Raw genomic sequence first — 23,428 nt, 5'->3', positions numbered from 1 at the left:
AAGGGGGATGCCTCTGGTGGTACTTAATAGCTCTTCAAAATTTTGAAATATAACGATTTGATGCTGGAAATAGAATGTTTTTCTACATAACAAGCTTAGAATCTAAAGGAATATTTTCTATGTCCACATGGTGAACTGCACTGTTGAAAAGTTGAAGTCCAAGGTACATTGCAGATTCATAGCATGCATAATGGAGAACTGTTTTAAACAATATAGAGTAAAGTAGAATAACTAATGCTGAACTGTAAGCTTTTTCTTCTAGCTTTTAAAGAAAGAAGATCTTAAAGAGCAGCCCATTGAGATGCAATGCCAGCTTTTAAAAAGTCATTAGAGGATCAGACATTGTCCTGTAGCTTCATGTATTGCCATTGGCTATTTCAGGAAGTATGCTTCAGGTCTTAGTATGTAAGCAGCTGGCTTTGTCTTTGATTTAGTCTTTAACTTAATGTTAGGCAGGCATGCAGTTTAAGGGTTCTTGGCCACAGGCTGTCTATCCCTGTCTGAAATAAGTCTGATTGAACCCTTGTACAAGCTCCATTGATCCACTTGGATATGAAACCAAAATTTTTGCCATTTCACCGTATATTCTTTAAGTTGCTCTTCCTCTGTTTCAAACCTTTATATATTTTAGCAATCACATGTTCATCATTTGTACACAATTCATTATTGCATTCCATTTCTGGTATCTTTAAAATCTATATTAAATCTTTCACTTAACTGTGCATAGAAAAAAAGATAAATCCTATTGTAGTCTGTTTTGCTCTTGATTTCATCTTAAGCCCCACCAGTTTCCTGTATTAGCAAGTTGCTATATGTTAACCATTTATATTTGCCTGCTGTTTCTTTTGTATAAAGCATTCTTGAGCTGAGGCCAACAAAAGTGTTTTTGGGCTTAGCAAGGATTTGCATATATAGCATATTCACACTGTGGCATTCCTAACATAATGATTTGTTTAAAAATCTTCTATTACTTTGTCATAGCAGAAGTAAAACCCAAAATTCAAACTATGATCTTATTTGATCATATGAGGGAATTACAGTTATAAAAGACTGGAAACGTCTTTATAGATTTTTGCTGAAAATGGGTAGAAATGAACTGTGATTTCAGGATTTATTAATTTAAAAGATTTATTTATAGGAAGAAGGAAATTATAATATGCAATATGGAAAAGCTGAAATGGAAATAATTGCTATATTTGTAAGAGCAGAAGTCAGTTTTTAATCTTTTTCTTGCTTTTCTTTTTTTACTTTTTTCATCCTTTTATAATATTTTTCTATTTTTGTAGTTTTTAAAATCTTAGTAAAATTTTCTTGTAATAAAAATTATTTTAAAAAGTTGAAGCATAGCTTTGTTGTCCGTGATCTACTGCATTTACAAATATTCAGACAGATCATAGTGATAGTACTTAGTTAAATAGCAAATCATATTGATTAAGTTACAAATTGACATAACTTAGATTGCAAGTATTAGATCTGGGGAAAACCTAAAGTGAACATGCAGAACTGGATTATCACCAGTGCTAATAACAATATATTGCTCTACTAATGTATTTTGCACCATCATTATTTATCACCTACTAGTTGTAGGTATATTCTGTTATATACTCCAATATATGTATATGCAAATACTGTATATCCAGATCATTTGCTCTATGTGCTCTGTAGGAATTAAAGGTTCTCTGTAAGGTGTCATCCACATGAATAGTAACTGCTTCATTTATTTTTTCATATTTAAATAATGGGATACAGACTGTTTGAAATGTTTCACCAGGCAGTAATACCAACACAGTAATAAATGCACAACCATACAGAGTGGAAAACATTTATGCTTAGTGTGGAAATTCTTTAAGACATAATTAAAATAGTAAACTGCATATCTGGTTAAAAAAAAATTCTAGGTTTCTTTCTCACTGCTACAGCAATTGCTCTCCTGCTATGTCAGCTAAGAAATTGTTTTGGTATTTAGCAAATATTCAGTTTAATAGCCTCATTTTCTGGAATGCCTATTTTCATTTTGTATTACACTTCTTTATAAACAGCACTATACATATTTCAATAAGTTTCATAAAGACACAATTGCTAAATAAATAATTGCATATATGAAAATGAAACTTGGCATTGCCCTTAACGATAATTGACTCAGTTTGAAAGATAGTTCCTCAATCTCTTTTTCCTACTGTACGGAAGTGAAATCTTGCATGCTTTTCATGATTGTGCCACATGATATACTTGTTATAACTCTGTGGTCATTAGATTATTGTGAATAAGTGTTCTGTCGCCAGTAAAGAGACTCGCAGACCGGAGTTGAATTCAGCTCTTTAATAATAACAGTAACTTCAACTGCAGTCGAACCGCAGCAGCCCTTTTTATAGCGGCTGCTCCATGGCTCGCAACCAATGACATTTAGTTAAACTTCCCGCCGCTATTGGCGGCCAATCAGGTACTAACGTTACTAACCAATCGTATAGTTGCTTCTGTTAACCAATAGGAACATCGCCCTAGAAGTCTCTATTTAAATACACTACAATAAGTATAATAACATTTGAATAAAATTTGAACATGCATAAAATACTTGTAAAGCCTAGGGGCTGTACAAATATTTGATTCAAACAATGCAATAAAATTTTCTCTTTGAATGTTTTCAAATTGATTTGGTGATTTGTAAATTTTTGCATATAATCTTTGTGAATAAACAATTCATCACAATATTTATTTGAATTAATCAATTTAAAAAATTGGGTCCTGGCTGACTTGCATACCTTAATGTAGCTGAAATAGCAAAATGATTAACTCAAATAAAATCTGAGACTGGGACCACCATATAGGGAAATTTCTCTTCAAAAGGGCCAAATATTTAATGGCTAAAAGAAAATTAGAAGACCTGTACATCTAGGCGTTGAGTGGAAACAACTGAAGCCTGGGGAAAAAAATCAAATGCTAGGGACCAATCAAACAGGCTTTTATAAGAGGGAAGCATAATATTCATATTGTTGCAGGAAATTACGAGACTCAGACCTTGGAATCCAAAAATAAGTTGATTTTATTTGCACAAACAGGTTCAGAGTATTTTAGTGAGTCACTTCTGAACAAATTTCTTACAGAACAGCACATGCCTATATACTTCTTCAGAAGGGGCAAAACACAGAAATATAACTTGTCAGTCATTCATTGGTTACTTGAAACACAGCTTTCCCCCTCCTCTGTTGCTAGGCTAGGATGGCTGGATGTCACAAACCCATCTTGCTAAACTCCCTAGCTTGTGGTTTTTTTTACAAGAAAGACTAGGTTTGTTGGCAAATATAACTTTGTGACCAATAGATGATCCTTGTGGTTTGGCTTTTCACACTTTCTTGTTCTTTCTCTTGCTACTACCACCTATTTCACTATCTATAAAACTTGTATCATTATTTCTCTAAAATTAATATATTTTTATATCCTAATATAGTTCTTGTCTTTTGGAAGTTGTATTATTTCTCCTCCAAGGCTAGCTGACAGCAGTTTAAAGGAAAAGTTCCACTTCAGTCAATAGTAATAGCATCATATTTAGTGAGTTTAGACAGGAAGCTACCGGTAGTTGCAATATATATTCTGTTTTATTATGTTCTCTTATGGATTGAGATCTAAGCTGTATAAACTTGTTTTGGCTTATATATGTTTGTTTGAGAACATGGATTTGAGGGACAAACTCGTCTCTGAGTTGATAGTGACCAAAATCAACTTCTTCAGAAATCAGTTGTTTCTCCTTTTTCTTTCTGTCATCTGGATGTTTGTTTTTACTGTTGCACATTATAAAGATTTAAATGCTTAATGAAGCAGTGGTACCCACTCTAAGAAAGGTATCCACCCTTTAATACTTCATTTACTCTTTGTCATGAACAGAATTATAACTCAGAAAATATTGTAGTTCAGGGGTGTCAAACTGGTGGCCTGCGGGCTGGATGCGTTATATGCAGGCCACACCCACCCCTGCTTCACAAAGGCAAAAAGTCAAGATACGTCACGATACGTCACGTGACACTATCAAATTTGACACCCATGCTCTAGTCTGTCTTAAAATTGCATTCCACAGGAACCTAACACAGTTTTAAGGTGTTCAGGAGAAGTGCTTGTTTTTATCTAAATTTAAGATTTGTTTGGAGTTAGTGAGTTTTTGGCTGCAATTGAAAAGTCATTTAACATGTTCAGTAATGACTTCTGGCCAAAATATTTTTTTAAAAGCAGGCCTTATTTGTCCACTTAGATTGCAGGTTGTGTCGTTCATTCATTCATTCATTCAATTTCAATAGCTGTTCAACTCAACCAAGTGACTCTAGGTGGTGTACAATTCTAAAATTATAATTAAACAATTAAATTAAAACAGTAAAAACATGCACAAAGATAAATACAAATAGCCACCATGATGATTAACTAAAAGTAAAGCCAGCATTGAGACAATTAACACATTCTGAGCTCTAGGTTTAGGTACACAGCTAAGTTTTAATCCTTGTAAAAGGGCAACAAGGTTAGGCCCATTCTAATCTCTGTGGGGAGGATATTTCATAAGGCAAGGATTATATCAGGGGTGGGCTGCTGGGGGTTTGCAGGGGTTCGCGATAGCCCCTAGCCAAGATTCTGTGCAGTTTGGAGAACCCCCCAAATCCTACTCCTGGCTGGCTCTGCCCACCCCACCCCTCCCAGGAGTCCCCACGTGACCCATTTTGGATGCAGGTAAGTGCAGGGCATGCACTAGGGTTGGGGAGGGCAAAAAACGGGCCTCCTGGAAGTTCGGGAAGGCTGGAAATGGGGCTTGTTTCCAGTTTCCAGAGAACCTCCAGAGCCTGGGGAGGGCAAAAATCCCCCCCGTGCCATGGTGCAGGAGACTGAATAGGCCACGCCCACCATGGCCACGCCCACCCAGCAACTGGGCAGAGAACCTTTTTCTAAAATTTTTGAAGCCCACCATGTATTACATTAGGAAAAAAACCCCCATCTTCTGGTTCCCACCAGTTGATACTCTTGCTGACAGGATCTGCAGCATGTCCAATTTGTTGGATTGAGTTGGGTGGATAGAAACTCTTGGTTCCTCATCTTATCTTGGCTGACTTCAAAAAGCTTGGTAGAATCATACCTGGTTACTATTTGAATAGAAAGTCCTCGGAGAATACTGGTGGTCTAGGGTGGAAATAGAGAAAGCATTCCAGGAGAAAAAAATGGCAAACTGGCTGTGTTAAGAGTCTCCATGAAGTTAAGCTCAGAAATGGCTGAATTGTCATGATAAACTAACCCATTCACATGACCACCCATTCACATGACCACCAAGCCATGCTCACCCAATCACATGACCACCAAGCACGCTCACCCAGTCACATGTCCACTAAGCCGCACCACACAGTCACATGACCACAAGCCATGCCCACAAAATAAGCCACGCCCACAGAACCGGTAGTAAAAAAATTTGAATTCCACCACTGATAAAAATATAATGTGCATTGTGTATGTGCAAAAGGCAAGTTAAACACATGCTTGGGAATCAACTGGGATATCTTGTTTTAGGCTCTACCCATTAGCTTTGGAAATGCTCCATGCAAGTTATGTTTTGAAATCTGTATCTCAGCTCAGTTTAGCAAATACTAGAGACAGAAAGAATAGGGTATAACTGTTTGACTGAACATAAATATTTTATATCTTTGTTGATGTAGGTTTTGATGAACTCCATGCTTGTTCTGATCCTGGATTCCCTGAATATGGATATAAAATGCCCAGCACAGGTGTTTTCTTTGAAAGTTCAGTTGTCCGGTTTCATTGCCAAGAAGGATACAGGCTTAAGGGTCCATCCCAAAAGCTTTGTGAGAGACATTTTAATGGTTCCCTAAGCTGGAAGCCAAGTGATAAACCTGTGTGCCTACAAGAAGGTAAGTCTAACTTACTGTTAGCAAATTTCATTTGTAAAAAAACCTCCATGGTTATACTATCACTGTGCTTCTGGTGTATGAGATTGTGCTATAATTTCTGAGAAGATTTTAAAATAATTATTTTAATACTGCTTGTTCAGAAAGAGATGGCATCACTGAGTCAAATAAAAATATGCATTTCTTTTGACACTAAAAATCAGAATTCATTAAATACTCTGTCCACAAACAGAAGCTATTACCAAAGAAGCTGTTTTTAAAATACTTTTGTATGTGACAAATGTGATATATTTTATAATTATATAATAGGAAAATTGTAGATTAAAGATGCAGGTGGTACATCCAAATAAAATAAATACAAAATTAGTATTTAATTATTCTTCCGATGTTAGTTATATAACTTTGAAGTTCTATTTTAAGAGAAGGATGATTAACTTATAATAAAAGTAGATGTTAATCAGAATATGAAATCCGTTATGTGTTGCTGGAATGTTGTAAATTTAACTGGAAGTGAAAAGGAATGGCACATAAAATTGTTTTAAAACTATTATTTCTGTATTAGGACCATATATATGGGTGTTGTTTTCTGCATAATTATTTCTTACATACATTTTTTTATTATGGAATCTTTGAGAGGAGCAGAGTTAGACATGGAAATTATCAATATATTATCCACGTCAGTCTATGTACAAATGAAATTTTCAACATCTATTAAACATTGTGTTCTGTATTAATTTGCTGTATTAATATTAGTGATGTTGCTATGATTAAAACTATACATATAGAAAAGAAAGACTGCTTATTCGCAAATAGAAGAAACTCTGTTCAAAATGTTCAGGATAAGTTCTGATGATGAATTGTTTTTCAGTGTATTGAAATAGTCTAAGGCAACTCAGGCATTGGTCTATGTGTAGAGTTGTGACCATTAATACTAGTTCAGCATGTCCCTGAGGTATGAGGGGACCCTAGAAGGGAATGAATTTGCTATTGGCATAAATGTAATACTTCATCTTTATTGTGTGATATTTTAGTTGTAAAAGTGAACCTAAATATATAATGAACAAAACTTTTTAGCATCAACCATATTAAATAAGAATAAGCATTATCTGTTTATCACATAAGCAGATTATATATTTTACATATTTTAATAAAATTACTAAGCATATGTGAAATTTTCACAAAAATTCTGCAAGGTTATTTTTAAAATGGGTGCCATAAAGCTTCTTCATTTTTATGTATTTTCATTTTGAATTCTCTCTCTTCTAGAGTCTGTCACAATTTTATCTGTAATATATATATGGTCATCAGTCTATATAGCTCAGCATTGCCAGGAAATGGGCCATCATTTAACCATAATGCGGTCTATGGTGTCATCCTTTAGCAAACAGTTGTTTAGAAGCAGGCTGAACTATTAACGTTTTTCATCTTTTTAGCAAAGGAGAAAGTAAGAGTAAATAATTTGTGGGAGGTGTAGAATAAAACTAGATTCTTTTCTACTCTGGGTTTAACACAGAATTTACCTTGAAGCTTATCATGTATAACTTGCCTCTGGAAATAAGTTGAAAGAGTGGGATCCTACTGATTTTGCTAAATATTTCAGTTGTGTTCTGTTCTGGGGTAATGGGTGGTAGAATTGTGTAAGTTATTTCTTTCATTCTTGACAGGCAAAGCTACTTGGGTGGGAAGTGAAAGAGGGACTATTTTCTCTTAATCAATAAAATGTTCCAAAAGTTCCATATATTTATTTTCTGCATGAAATTGCTGGGTGAAGTTTTGGGGAATTCGGGCTCTGATATTAATAACATACAGATGATACAAGCTCTTTCATTCACTTTATCTGATCTCAGAGACAGAAGTATATAAGCATAAAATGAAAATACCATTTGTAAATGGATTGTCCAAGTCAATTTATTTTGAGGAGTCACATTCCTAACATACCGTATTTGCCGGCGTATAAGACGACTCCGCGTATAAGACGACCCCCACCATCCCACCAGAAACGCTCCAGAAATCCCCGGCTGCAGCGGCAGGGCGGAGTGCCAGGGGCCGTGGGAAGAGCAGGAAGGCTGCAGCCTCGGGCGGAGCGAGGCTAGCGGGATGAAGTGGAGCGACGCAGGGGATCCGGGGAAGCCAGAGGCGCTTCGCAAGGGCCCAACAAGCATCCGAAAGCCGGGCAGGATATATACCGGCGCATGGGTGATATCGACCCCCACTTGGAGGCATGTTTTTCGGGCAAAAAGTCGTTCTTTATACGCCGGCAACACGTAACAGATTTGTACAGTAGTTCAGGTTGCTCTTTGTTCTTTCTGGTATTTCTTTTTTCCACCTTCACCTGGTTTCCTATTTGCTGCCATTCTAACAAAAACACATGTTGCAGTTACTCAATTTTAAATAGCTCCTTCCAGATGCATCTCACTTTATATGAGATTTCTCTTGAAAAGAATCTGATATTTGATGCAAAAGACTGGATGATCACATCTCTTTTATTTTACTTACACTAAATCTGTTTCCAGCTCAATACAAATTGCTGCTATTTGGTTTTGAAAGGATCACATGGCTTGGGGCTTGAATATTTTAAGAATCAACCTCTTAAATAGCAATCTTCCCACTTGTTCTCTCGTTAAGAGCATTGCTTTAGAACTTCTCTTTGAAGCAGCATTTGGTTTATAGTTATGGGTTTTAACCCCAGTTATATATATGTATCAACTTGGTGTGATCTAGATATAATGATTTCTTAAATGGTATGAAAAGTTGCTCTTTAAGGAAGCATTTAGTTAAGTTTATTGTTTTTTATTATATTTTACCTTTTATAATTAATTGCTGTTTCTGTCAAATCAAATTTACTACTGCAATAATTGATCAAAGCAAACATTGATTTTTAAGAAAAACATGATATATGCATCCTTACTTTTAACAACCTAAATACTGTCTGGTGAATTTTGCTGACCCAGGGACTGTTTATAATACAACATGCATGTAGCTGTCATTTGACAGATATACACAAATATACATATTTATTTATTTTTTTCTAATCCTTTTAATAACACCATAGATCAGGAGTGTCAAATTCACGATGACATGTTGTTCATGTGACGTATCACAACTTTTCCCCCTTTCGCTAAAACAGAGGTGGGCATGGCCAGCGCATGACACATCTGGCCCACGAGCCGCGAGTTTGACACCCCTACCATAGATGCATAGAGAAGGGGAAGGTAAGGAAAGAGAGAAGAAGAAGAGAGAGATTTTCCTCATGCAAAACCTGAATAATTCTGGCTTATAATTGCCAATCAACTGAGAAGAATATCGAATGCTTTGGGCAAAATTATCACTTCTTGGCTTAAATAATTTTCCTAGATTGTTGGACACTACTCCACAAAGATCCATTATTTACTCAATGGAGAAAGGTAATAAGGAGAAATATGAAAATGAAATTAATAATTGATAAATCAGATATAGTTCAGCAGGGAGTAAAATCTGTTCAAATACTTTTTAACGAAAACATACTACTAATTTCTTTTTAGTAGGGAGAGAGAACAAATTATCCATTGATCCCTTAAAATGCAATCTTACTCTTAATCAAGTTATTGATTGATTGGGACCTCCTTGTTTTAGCTCATAAAAATATCAAACATGCAACTTGTATAGAAAAATATGAATGCTTCTGTAAAAACATGTGATGAGTAAAACAATAGTAAAACATTGCCAAAAAGGCATTAAGAGTTGTTAACCTAATTTTGCGAAGCTTCTTCTCCAGTAACATTGAATTGCTAACTAGGGCATGCAAAACCTTTGCCAGACCAATTCTTGAATACAGCTCGTCCACCTGGAACTCACACTGTATATTGGACATTAACACAATTGAGTGGGTTCAGAGGTATTTCTCGAGAAGAGTAGTCCACTCCTCTACTCACAATAGAATTCCCTATGCCTCCAGGCTTGAAATTTTGGGCTTGGACAATCTGGAACTGCACTACCTGCAGTCCAATCTAAGCATAGTATACAAAATTGTCTGCTACAACGTCTTGCCTGTCAACGACTTCTTCAGCTTCAACCACAATACTACATGGGCAAACAATCAATACAAACTCAAACTGCTTCAAACTTGATTGCAGAAAATATGACTTCAGCAACAGTCAATACCTGGAATGCTCTACCTGACTCCATTGCTACAATCTCAAACGGTCTACCATGGACCTCACCCCATTCTTAAGGGGTCCTTAAAGAGGATGTGCATAAGCGCACAAGCGTGCCTACCATTCCTGTCTTACTGTCCTCATTTATCTGTATTTACTTCCTTCGTTCATGTTTATGTTCATACCTACACTTGCTATCTTTTAATGTTTGACAAACAAATAAAATAAACAAATAAATAAAATGGTATTAAAGAAGGACACAGGAGCCAATGATCTTAGAGCTGGTTACAACTGAAGCAACCAGCCAATCTGTCAATTAAATAAATGAAAACAAGCATGGATTAGCTTTTCGTGGCATGTATCTTTTTCATAAATTCTCACTACTGTAGTATCTTTTGTATATCCTAGCAACTGCAAAAAATTGACCTCTTGTATCGCATCAAGCTTCTTAAAAGAAATATGGGGCATAAATTCAGTAAATAGATAATGTTATTTCCCACACGGATTGCTGTAAATGGTCTAATTGGTGCTGCCCTTGATAACTACCAGGAAATTTCAACCAGTGCACAATCCTGCTGTTATTTTGACTGGGGTGACTGGGGTATATTATATATGATTTCATTATTATAGATAATTTACTGGCTACCATTTTGGCTATATGCATAGTTTAATTTAATGTACTGATTACTAGCTTAAATCACATAATTAATTCAGTAGTAATTTCCTTTTATTTGAACTTTACTGCTATTTAAGAACAACTGTTTCTTGTGGCAGAATCCTACAAGTGGAGATGGGTCAGCTTCCTCTTTATTTGTGTCTTTTTGCCAGCAATTAAATAAACTGATCTTTACAGTAATTGTCAGTTTCACATACGGCTCAATTTCATTTGTTTGTTTGTTCGTTTATGCTGTTAAAGCTTTGTGTTTTTCTGTTTGCTGCTTTTATATTGTTATAAATATGTTTATATGTCAAATTTTGTTTCTTTTTTCTTTTTATAAAATGCTTTAACCAATTCTTTATGGGGGGAAAGAAATGGACAGTAATAATAAATGTATTCTGGTATAGTTGTATACTGATCCTGATACAGTATTGATGGTCAAATAATAAATCACTTTTTAAATCATAGTGTAGAAAATGTAGCATAGTGTGGAAAATTGCAAGTAGTCCTCAACTTATGACCACAACCGAGCCTAAAATTTATGTTAAGTGAGATATTTGTTAAATGAGTTTTGCCTCATTTTATGACCTTTCGAGCCACAGTTGATAAGCGAACCACTGCAGTTGTTAAGTTGGTAACATGGTTGTTAAGTGAATCTGCCTTCCCCATTAGTTTTGCTTGTCAGAAGTTTGCAAAAATTGTTCACATGACTCCGGGACACTGCAACCGTCATAAATATGAATCAAATTACCAAGAGTCTGAATTTTAATCACATGACCGTGGGGAAGCTACAACAGTCATAAGTTTGAAAAATGGTCATAAGTCACTTTTTCCAGTGCCATGTAACTTTGAACATTCACTAAACGAAATGTTGTAAGTCAAGGACTACCTGCATACAAATAAAACTTTTTACATTAGCCAACATTTCAAGTTTAAGATAATAATACATTTTTTATGAAGCTACAGATTGGCTTGCTCCAACTGTTGAAGATGCAGAGATTCAGAACAAGACATACAGAACTGGAAATAAATTAATAATCAGCTGTCATGAAGGATTCCAGATCCATTTCTCTGATTTGGACACCCTGGTATCAATATGTCAAGATGATTGAACATGGGATAATCTGCCCATTTGCCAAGGTTTAGTACACTAGAGCATCTTACCTTATAGATCTGAGTAGTGACAGATTGGAAGGGGGGCACAAGGCTTGCATCTTAAGGACATGACAATTAACTATAGTTTCTAGAACAGCATTACCTTTATTAGAGATATTTTGCAATTAAAATGGCCAAAATGCATTTTAATGTGATTAGTCTATTGTTTGCTTCATTTGAGAGATAAAATTAAATGTTTTGTATGTTTAATTTCTTTTTAAACTTGCCAATGTAAATAATTAAGTTGTCAAGTTAATTGAATCCTTTTCTTCAATTAAAGAACTAATTCATTATTTAATTGAAAAGTAATTAAAATCAGGATCATTATCTATTTTCTTTGGTTCTGTGTCAAGTGAAACTTTCTGACATTAATTTCTTTTAAACTTGCCAATGTAAATAATTAAGTTGTCAAGTTAATTGAATCCTTTTCTTCAATTAAAGAACTAATTCATTACTTAATTGAAAAGTAATTAAAATCAGGATCATTATCTATTTTCTTTGGTTCTGGTGTCAAATGAAACTTTCTGACATTAAGAGTAGGTTACAAATTGTTCTTGCATCTGTAATCCTAAATAAAACTTCACTGAAGGTGCTATCCTACATCTTCCAGATAATGAGCACTAAAAGAAATATATAGCATGGAGTCATAAAATTTCAAAAAGATCTTTGCCTTTGATCCAGTTCATTCATTTGCAGAAATAAGAAAATCCTGAATAAGATACAGCTATATATTATATGAAAGAAAGTCCATCAAACACATAGACGTACAAACTTTTTTTTCAGGGGACCTAAGCTCTTTTTTATTGAATTCTATCTCTCTTGTCACTTTTAACGAATAAACATCCATAATTATGACATATTTTTAATTTTGTTTTGGTGGCACCCATTTCCATATCAGCAAAGAATAGCTCTCAATATAAATAACAAAACACAAATGCAATAAAATAAATAAAAATACAACGAGAGAAATAAACATCAACCTCAAATACATGAGAGAAATAAACATTAACTTCAAAAGTAATGTTAATAAATTACCCAAAATAGTAAAATATACAGAAACGTGAACCTTTCTTATAAAACAAACAGGTTAAAATAGAATTTTTAAAGTCTGAAAGAAAATGATGGTTCTTCTGGAGTTCATTTATGCTATATCATGCCACTATAATTTGTGTGTCTCTTGTTAGCGAGGCAAGCACCGTAGCATCCACTTACTCTCTGTGTTTTGGAACAAGGTATATTTAGACAGGGGGAATTTGTTTTTATTCCAGCATTAAATATTTCGTGTAATAATTCTTTATCCTATGAGTTGCTATTGAAGGATTGGTAGAACAAATACATTTGATTTGAAGATCAAAAAACAATGGACTTTAGGTCTTAAATTCTTCAGGTGCAGAATAATAAGGAAGTTCTTAATTTTCTTTTCTCATGAATCGTGGGTATATAAGTTGCAGTTTGACTGCAGCTATTTCACTTTGGGTGTATACTTCAGATTCAGTTGCATAAGGATAACTGTTATTGTCTGTAGCACAGAATATATATCTTATTACAAAATTATAATGTCCCTGTAACTTTTCCCCACAATGTTAAAGTAACTCAGTACTTAAATATTTCAAGTGACTTATCTGAGAGGGAGAAAATTGATCAGCTTTCCAATTTTTGTGTCAATGTTTAACTCTTTTGTAGTTTCTCTATAATTTTTAAATTGTGATGCTTTATTAGTAATTTTCTTTACAATGATGCAACAGCAACTGTGAAATACAGTCACATCATACAAGCAGACCTATACCATTTCAGACAAATGGTTGTCCAATGTCTTCTTAAAATCCTCTAGTCATGGAACATTCACAACTTCAGAAGACAAGCCATTCCACTGATTAATTGTGCTAACTATAAGGAAATTTCTCCTTAATTCTATCTTGCTTCTCTCCTTTATTAGTGTCCATTTGTTGTTTCTTGTTCTGCCTTCAAGTGTGTTTAATTTTCAAATTATTTTCTATTACTATTATTATTATTATTATTATTATTATTATTATTATTATTATTATTATTATTATTATTATTATTATTATTATTCATTGTCTGTTAAATTTGTCACCCATCTCAACACAAGGCTTACAACATTAAAAGCAAATAAAACTATATAAACATATCCAGTAGCAATAAAATTATAAATTATAGTAAAAAGAGGGGAAGGGAGGGAAGAGAGTGTGCAGCGAGTGAAGTGAGATCTAACTCTTAGTCCATCAACCATCTTCAGTGTAACACTCCCCCATTGGGCCCAAAACCAACTAGCACAGCAAGGTCTTCAGGCTCTTATGGAAGGTCAGGAAAGTGGGAAATGGCAAGAGCCATGGCAGAGAAGGATCTTTGGGACCCCACCAGCCGAAATTCCTTAGTTTACAGGATTCACAGTGGGCCCATCCCATTGGAATGAGATAGTTCCTCGGGTATCCTGGCCCATGCCCTGTAGGGCTCTCTAATAATCCCTAACAAAATAAGCATTTAGCAATTCCTGCTAAATGTGCATTTCTTTATTCCATTGAACTATCTACTATCAAGAACTACTTTCTTAAATAGTTGAAGCCAATTTTCAACACTTTGGAGGAGTTAAGATGTTTTGCCTACTATGTATCGCTCTGTACTTATACTGAAATAAAGACTTTATTGGGAGAGTAGCAAAGATTCAAATCTCTTTCTGTTTTTTATGTAGGGAATGCTAGAGTGAAGTGGGGTCTGTTGCTGGGGGGAATCAGAAAGCAAGGATGCTGCCCCATTTAACCAATTTTACTTCCTCACAAATTTATTTTTTCTTTAGATTTTTTCTGGTTTCAGGAAAATACTTCTTAAAGACATGCTTTTAGCTGAATCAGTGAATAAGTAGGTTAACCATCACCTAAATTCTGCAATTGAGTCCCCTCTTCTCTGATATTAGTAGCATAATGGTGAAAATGTGAAGTTGATGGACTCTGGTTTCTTTTGAAATGTGTTGTAACACAGAGGTGGTTAGTGCATTGTTCAACTATTTAACTAACTAAATCTTGTTAGTTAGTTAACTAATTTAGCATTGACCATAGCTTCCTTCCACTATTTTGCTGAATGAATATGTAGTTTTAAAAGATAGGTGGATAGGTGCTACAGTTGTTGCTGATACTGTATATAATGTGGGCGTGTGAAACAGCCATTTGCTAGATTACAATTTATGAAGCAGGTGCCATTTTAATAGACTTGCTGGTCTTCAAATTTTCAGCTGTTGCAACATCCCCTGGTCACATGGTTGCAATTTGGTACTTGTCAATTATGACGACTATAGTATCTCATGGTTACATGATTGCCATTCATCATTTCACAACTGGTTTATGAAAAGCATAGTCAGCGGGGATGGGGAAACTGGCAGGAAATTGTAAATTGCGATCTCATGACATTGTGCTTAACAACCACAAGTGATTTGCTTCATGACTGCAGTCTGAATTGATGTCTTAAGCTAGACATGGTCACATGAAATTTCATTTTCAGACCACATTGCTTAGTAATGGAATAGTTGATTCCAATTGTGGTTGATAAGTGAGGATTACAGGTAGCCCCTGTCTTACAGCCATTCATTGAGTGACCATTTAGAGTTACAACGGCACTGAAAAAACTCGTGACATTTTTCACATGACCATTGTACTTCTCCATGGTCACGTGAAACTTGGCAACTGTCAAGTATTTATGATGTTTGCAGTGTCCCAGGGTCATGTGATCACTTTCTGTGACCTTCTGACAAGTAGTCAATGGGGAAACCAGAATCATTTAACAGCCATGTTACTAGCTTAACAACTGCAGTGATTCGCTTAAAAATTGTGGCAAGAAATGGGACAAAACTCAATAAGTGTCTTGCTTAGCAATGGAAATTTGGGGCTCAATTGTTGCCATAAATTGAGGGCTATCTGTAAAGAGTTGTTAAAAAAAACTATATTAGAACAACAACCAGACTGATGTTGCTACACTATCATGATCAATGTAAAATCATGATTTAGAAGTCTCTTCTTTTGAGAGAATGACTATCTTTTGACACTAGAATAAAATTATGGTCCTTTGCAGGAAACTATCAGTGAATTTTGTTGTAAAAATAGGAAACTACATGGTAATCCTTCAACAGACTTAGAGTAAATATGTGCATTCTCTCATCAGCTGTAAATTAGATGAGAGGGTCTTGCAGATAGATACTGTAAAGTAGTTTGCCTTTTTTTTACTCCCTGCAAACTGCAATCTTATCCACTCAATTCATCCATATTAAAATACAAAACCATAAAAAGCATGGGGATTAAGAATACACATTTTGTCCACAAATTTCCAAGATCTGAGTATTAGTTGGTAACTAAGAGGAACAATTTCCTCAGGTGGCTAATCTTGTTGAGATTATTGATTTTTGCATAAGAGATCATAGGCAATATCAGGGCTATATTCTACACTGGCAATCTATGGAAAATATACTAGAAATAAGCTGTGCTTATCCTCAGTCTGCCAGGAAAATCTTCTGTTCACATAACTTTCAATTCCATAGCACTGGAGATTTTCTGTTGGAGCAACGTGGCCATACTGTGTATAAATATCTTGCTTTAAATAAATTAAGAAAGTAAAAATCAATGTAAATCTGATTCATTTTGCTCTCTGCTGTGCAAATCTGATTTCTGCTCTAGATGATTTTTGTTTATATTTTTAATAAAATATCCAAACACAAGTTAAATAAACACTGTGGTTTTTTGTGACAGGGAAGGTTTTACTTAGTTCTAAATATGTATAAAATAACCTGGGATTTGGATTATTTTTTTCCAGAACAAAAGCCCATCTGTTCATATCCTGGGAGTAATATGTAGCTATCACAATTTCTGTAGTATTTCCTGGAATAATCATGTATTCTCCTAGAAAAACACATTATGCAATTTTGTAAGTAATGAGTAACTGGAAAGCTTCTATATTGACTATCGGAACCATTGCAATGGGTTAAAATAGATTAAAAATCCATTTATTTATGTCTATATTTTTATAATACTAATGATAGTAAATAAAACATTAGCATAACAGTTTCAGGAACAATTGTTTTTAATAGGTATTGTTTTTTAAAAAATTTAGATTTCTAAGTCCACCAAACTCAAAGATGATTGGGAAACTTCAGAAATCTAAATGAAAAACCAAATAAAGGCCAGAATAAAGAATGTAGAAAATCTTATATTAAAATAATCCTATGCTGAATTTAGTACTTTTGTTACAAAGTGTATACTGAACAATTAGAAGTGATGATCTAGCATATATGATGGGAGTGAGGGAATTCAAAAATGAATCGGCAGAAGTATTAATTTGCTGTTCAGATAAAGGAATATCTATATTAAATTTATTGCTAAGTAGCTATTTAAAAAAATAAATACCTCATAATAAGACACCTACTTTTTCTTAATTTGCAGGTTGCCTGAGACCACTGCTGCTTCCTCATAGTTTCACTAATATATCTCAGTTCGAGTCTTCCTTCCCAGTAGGATCAATGATATATTTTCAGTGTTTTCCTGGAGATAAATTAGAAGGTGCAGAGTTCCTTGAGTGCATGTATAATCTTATCTGGTCAGATAGTCCACCTAGGTGCCTTGATGTGGAAGGTAAAACATCTTCTAAATTCAGACAAATACTGATAAAGTCTCAGTATAGTTGTACTTGGTCTAGTAACTTTTTACTTGATCTTAGTCTTTTTCTCAGTACATAAACAATGTGTTTTACAGATAAATTATATACAGTACATGTCTGCTTAGAATTAAGTACTGCATTCAGTTCAATAAATATAAAATTTCAGGCCTACTTATGTATGTATATATTCATTATTAAAAATAATAGGCTGTTTAAAATTGTGTAAAACTACTTGCTTACAATATGTATTAATTAAATGCATATTGCATGAATTAATTGATTAATGAAAGGAAAATGGAGATGTATGTCTGTGAAACTAAAAGAAAGCAGAAGGACATGATATATCTGAATGAAAGTGGTCTGATTTTGTGGAGTAAAGTTGATAAATAGGTGCAGGAAAGCTAAGGTTTAGGTTTGATTAGGAATAAAAGGATAAAATCATTGTCAGAAAGTATGAATTGGTGTAAACCCAATTATCATGGGGCACGTATCGAAGCAAAAAAATCACAAATAGATTATAGTAACCAACCTGTGGATATAGAAGAATCACAGGTGAATTTTGGGAAACACTGCAAAATTCTGAAGAGTATCATTGGGGAACAAAAAAGTATTCTGGTAGATGATATGAATCGATCAAAACAAGAAAGTAGGGGAAAATAATATTTGGGGCATTCAGAGATCCAAGAACAAAGAAGAATAGTGATTGTTTGGTAAGTATTTATTTAGAAAAACTATGTTAGTTTCAAATATGAGTCTATTCATATGTATTCATGGGAAATAAGAATATAAATGTAAAAGCACAATTTATTGAATTATTTACGATAAAAACCTGAGAGAATTAGCAAAAGATACAAGGATGATTAATTATTCTGAATATGGGTAGACTATTGTATGCTAGTGTCAGAATGGATATTGGGAAAAATAGAAAAAAGGAGCAAATAGCTCAAATAATGTAGAGAGAAACTAGGAAGTCACAGTATATATTAGAAAAAAGTATTAGAAAATAGTTTCATGGAAAGGGAACGTGAGGAAAGAAGATGTGGAAACTTTTTGGAACAGAGTTAAAAAAAAATGTGTTACAGAATTCCATAGAAATAGGTGGACAAAAATGTCTGTACCTAATCGCAACAGTACCAAAATTATAAAACGTGCATTATGACTCCACAATTCCAGGTCTATCCTTTCATTCTTGTGTATGACATTACAAGAAAAAAAGGAAATTGTGTCACAACACGTATCATCATTTACCCTCTTGTATAAGTTGATAAACATCCATGAGAGTAGGGGTAGTGATATTTGTGTAATGATATCATTGTGTGAATTCTGACATATGTTCTTGGGTCAGATGTTAGAATGCAAATTTATAATAGCATCATTTGTGTGAGTATGTTATTGAATGTGTATCATTTTGGCATCATCTTGATTTGCCAAAAACATTCTTCTTTTCCTTTCCTTCAAAATATAGCATAGTATATTTACTATACTGTATACTATACTTAGTATAAACACAAAATAATAGAGCTATCTTTCCATTCTGGTCTTTAAATTGTGTAATTGTCCCTTTTTAGAAATTCATACAGATAGTTCATTTATGGCCTTGAAATTTTTTTTTAAATTTTAACCAGGCTTCTAAATGAAATTTACATATGCATCTATCCATCATGCTATTCATTTTCAGGGTAAGCAGTGTTATGGAAGGGGGCAGAAAAGAATAAGAAATAGTAAACGGAAGTATTTGAAGGCACAAGATAAGAAAAGGTAATATAACTGATTAGTTTATACCTACACTGCTCATTATGCCTTTTGTATCTTCTGTCACCTACAAACCATCCTTGCTTCCCCCACATTCATAGATCACTTCTATACACTGCTTTTTGTTCTTTAAATTTTTCATCTCTGTCTTTTTGAAGATCTCACTAACTCTATTCTATCCACAGCTTTCTAATTATTCCTCCTTCTGTTATTTATTTAATGATACCCTCATTAGTAAAATGGTACCTATGGACTAGAAGATGTAACTGTTAAATGGATTCATAACTGAATGAACACATCATAAATGCATCAGCTTCCAGAGTAGTACTGTGAAGTACTACATGCTTTGTCCTGCTTTCTGTGCTAGTCAACGTTTTTAATAACATGCATTGCAAAAAGACTGACCAGTTTAATCAATTGTGGTCAGGCCCTATTGGACATACTGTTTCTAATTCTAGGCATAGCAGTCTAGAAAGGACATTGACAAATAGAGGAAGTTCAAATAAAGGGTAACAAGGTGAACCAAGAATTAAAAATCTTGTCCTGTGAGGAATGGTTCAGCAAACCTGATATGTTTATCTGCAGAAGTAAATGTTGAAGAGAAATATAATAGCAGTCTTCAGATTGTCATATAGAGTAGGGTGCAGGTATTTTTCTCAGAAGGCAGGACCTGAAACGATGAGTTGAAACAGCAGAGAAGTTGATCCAGTTTAGATTTTAGCATTTCCTGATTGTAAGAGCTATCAACCAGTGGGACAGGTTGCTTGGTGAAGCCCTATGTTGCATTTTACTGCAGATCATTAAATAGAGATGAGATAACCATCTCTGCAAAATACTTTAATATATTCTGCACTGAGAAAGTTACCCTATTTGACCTCTCCACATTCTTCTGATTTTTATAATTTTTGGATTACATAAATACATCAGTGTAAGCTAGCAGATATCAGGCTTCATTTGAAGTTGACTTTACTAATTGATTGATTTGATTTGTAAAGTTACCATCTAAAATGAGTGACTAGCATGGCAAACAATCATAAAAACAATTAAAATAGTTAAAACACAGTACAAAAACACTTAAACACAAATAGCAACCAAGAGATACTATAATCTGTCAGCTTCAACATAGCCAGAAAACAGTGTTCTTTCCACACTTGGAACCCCAGGCCTGGGCACATAGCTAGGTTTTCAAGGCCTTCTGAAAGATCATCAGGTGGGGCATCCTAATTTCAGGAGGTAGGATATTCTGGAAGGCATGCACTATCCAGAAAAGCCACATTTTTTATTTATTTTATTTATTTATCAAGCAAGTATTAGATAACAGGTATAAGCATGGTTATTGTTACGAACTAACTAAATAAACTCATTATTAAAAACTCTTCGAGCTTCGCTCCAACTGCAGGCTCGTAAACCTGCAGTTCGGATTGGTCCGCAAGTAAGCGATTATGATTGGCTGCCTTCGGCTAACCTGATTGGCTGACAGCGGCCATCCCGGATTGGAAGACTAAGTGCGGTTAAACTCGTTCTCATTGGTTATTGCGGCAGCAGCCAGCTCTATAAAAGAGCTGCTGCTGCCCAAGTTGGTTGCTCTGTTCTGAAGTCACTATTAAAGAGTTGTGTCACTACCCGATGTCTTGTCTCCGTTATTACGCCCACTCCTCCAAACATAACACTGGCGACAAGGGTGGGATGCGGAGACAATAGAGCCAACTGAGCACTCGCTGTGCACCGAACAGAGCACGTGGCTGAAAGAGCGTCAACAACAGCAAGATGGCCAGCGGCGCCATACCACCCGCTCCATTTGACCTGGCTAACGAAGACTGGGACTCGTATATGGACAGGTTCCAGATGTTTTTGGAGACCAACAACCTAAAGGACACTTCGCCTGGCAAGAAACGAGCGGTCTTCCTGACCCATTGCGGGCCTGCCGTTTTCAAAATGGCTAAGGCACTTGCAAAGCCTGCAGAGGTTAAGTCCATGGATTGGGATAACCTCGCTCCTATTCTTCGGGCCCATTATGCACCCGCAGTGCCAATCCTCATCAGAAGACACGAATTTTACCAGAGGGACCAACGGAAGGGCGAGAGCGTTGGAGACTTCATCGCTGACCTCCGGAACCTAGGTGGACTCTGTGGTTTCTCAAACCTCGAAGAAGCTATGCGAGATGACCACACGGCACAGAGCAAGATCACTACTGCAGCAGAGGCAACCAGGAAGTCGGCCGCTCGAATGCGCCGCACCAACGCACCGCTCCATCAACTCGCCAATGATACTTCGCCTTTCCCAGAAAAGCACTCAACAACGGCGCACCATGAAGACCTCGAATCCCCATCGGATAGTGAGGAAGAAGAGGTAAACCGACTCCGGTCAGAGCGAGACCAGCGAAGCCAAAAACCTTCGCGTCAATGCGCTGGTTGTGGGGCAAATCACCCGCAAGCTGATTGCAAATTCCTCGACGCACTCTGCCGTTCCTGCGGAAAGAGGGGCCATATCACAAAGGTCTGCAGGAGCAAGCGAGGGTCAAGCCCAATCCGTAGAGAGAACAACTCCCGCCAAGCTACGGGCAGTCCACCAGTGAACCGGGAAAGCCTGAATCACCAATGGAACCACTATCACTACAGAAATTGAGCGCCTGCTGCATCAGCTAGACGAGAAGAGACTCATCAAACCATCACCATCAGTCACGCCTCATCCTTGGATGCAAGGAAGATCCGAGTGAGGGTCGCCATTGAGAATCGTCCATGCGTAATGGAAGTAGACTCGGGTTCATCCCTATCAATGGTCTCGTGGAGGACTTTCAAACAGCTGATCCCTGACATCCGTCGTCAAGACCTCAGCACCCAGAAAGTCATATTAAGGGACTATCAGGGAAACCGAATTCCCGTTGCCGGGTCCCGCCATGTCCAGGTCTCCTTTAAAGACCACACAGCAACTCTGCCTCTTACCATCGTAGATCGAGACCGGCCCAGTTTGTTGGGCTTACAGTGGTTCGCTCCACTGGGAATTGAACTAGCCGGCATTCACCAGACCGGGAGCAGTGACTGGGAAGCCGCCCTCGTCCAGGAGTTCCAGGACGTATTCACAGAAAAGCTAGGCAAGTACAAGGGGTCCCCCATATCGTTTAGCCTCAGCCCCGATGTTGCGCCCATACACCTTAAGCCTCGTCGAGTGCCCTTCGCACTCAAACCAAAGATTGATGAACAATTGGACAAATTGATAGCCCAAGGGGTGTTAGAACCAATCGATCACGGCCGTTGGGAAACCCCGATATTAACACCCATAAAACCGGATGGATCGATAAGAATTTGTGGGGATTATCGAGCCACCCTAAACCACGCGCTTCAGCAAAGCGCTTATCCTGTACCGGTGGTTCAACATCTGCTTCACTCCCTGGGCGGCGGAAAAATCTTTGCAAAATTGGACCTTGCCCAGGCATACCAGCAACTACCCGTAGATGCAGAGACTGCTGAGGCCCAGACTAATCCACGCACAGAGGTGCGTTTAAATGTAATAGGCTCCAGTTCGGTGTGAGTGTAGCACCAGGCATTTTTCAAAGCCTGATGGAGCGATTGCTGCAAGGCATAAAAGGGGTCGTGCCTTATTTCGATGATGTCTTGATAGCTGCCCCCACTAGAGACGTGTTGGAGACCCGACTCAGAGCGGTTCTCCAAAAATTCAAAGACGCCGGGTTAAAGGTAAAGAGAGACAAGTGTCAACTTTGTACTCAGAGGGTTGAATTCCTGGGGTACCTCCTTGATAAAAAGGGAATTCATCCTACCGAAAAAAAAGTAACAGCCATAAAAAGCGCCCCCAGACCTAGGAATAAAATGGACCTCCAAGCCTTCCTGGGACTCATTAACTTTTATAATATCTTCTTGCCCCAGAAGGCGACTGTAGCTGAGCCCCTACATCGTCTGCTAGACAAGAAAGCTTCCTGGGTCTGAGGACAACGGGAAGAACGAGCGTTCCAGCAAGGAAAAGATCTCTTGACCTCCGACGCTGTATTAATGCAGTATAACGAGACTTTGCCTTTAACAGTCACGTGTGACGCCTTGCCGTTCGGGGTGGGAGACATTTTAAGCCATGTCCTACCAAACGGCAATGAGGCACCTATTGCTTTCTTTTCCCGAACATTATCAAAGACTGAAAGGAACTATAGCCAACTCGATAAAGAGGCTCTTGCTATTGTA

General features: G+C 36.3%; 1 protein-coding gene across 2 annotated transcripts in view; it reads left to right on the top strand.

Annotated features, from left to right (window-relative positions):
• Positions 1-23,428, top strand: part of SUSD4 (sushi domain containing 4) — a 70,678-nt gene that overhangs the window by 25,782 nt on the left and 21,468 nt on the right. For both annotated transcript variants that reach the window (XM_087964521.1, XM_087964528.1), the window contains exon 2: positions 5,679-5,891. In XM_087964521.1, the coding sequence (XP_087820647.1) occupies positions 5,679-5,891 (213 nt within the window). The remainder of the gene's footprint in view (positions 1-5,678; positions 5,892-23,428) is intronic.

The sequence above is a fragment of the Notechis scutatus genome, chromosome 1, assembly GCF_049901735.1.
Source record: "Notechis scutatus isolate UNSWTSFEM ecotype Mainland chromosome 1, rNotScu1.2, whole genome shotgun sequence".
NCBI classification, from domain to species: domain Eukaryota; kingdom Metazoa; phylum Chordata; class Lepidosauria; order Squamata; family Elapidae; genus Notechis; species Notechis scutatus.
Note: the sequence above shows the minus strand (reverse complement) of the source record. Positions and strands in the feature narration are given on the sequence as shown.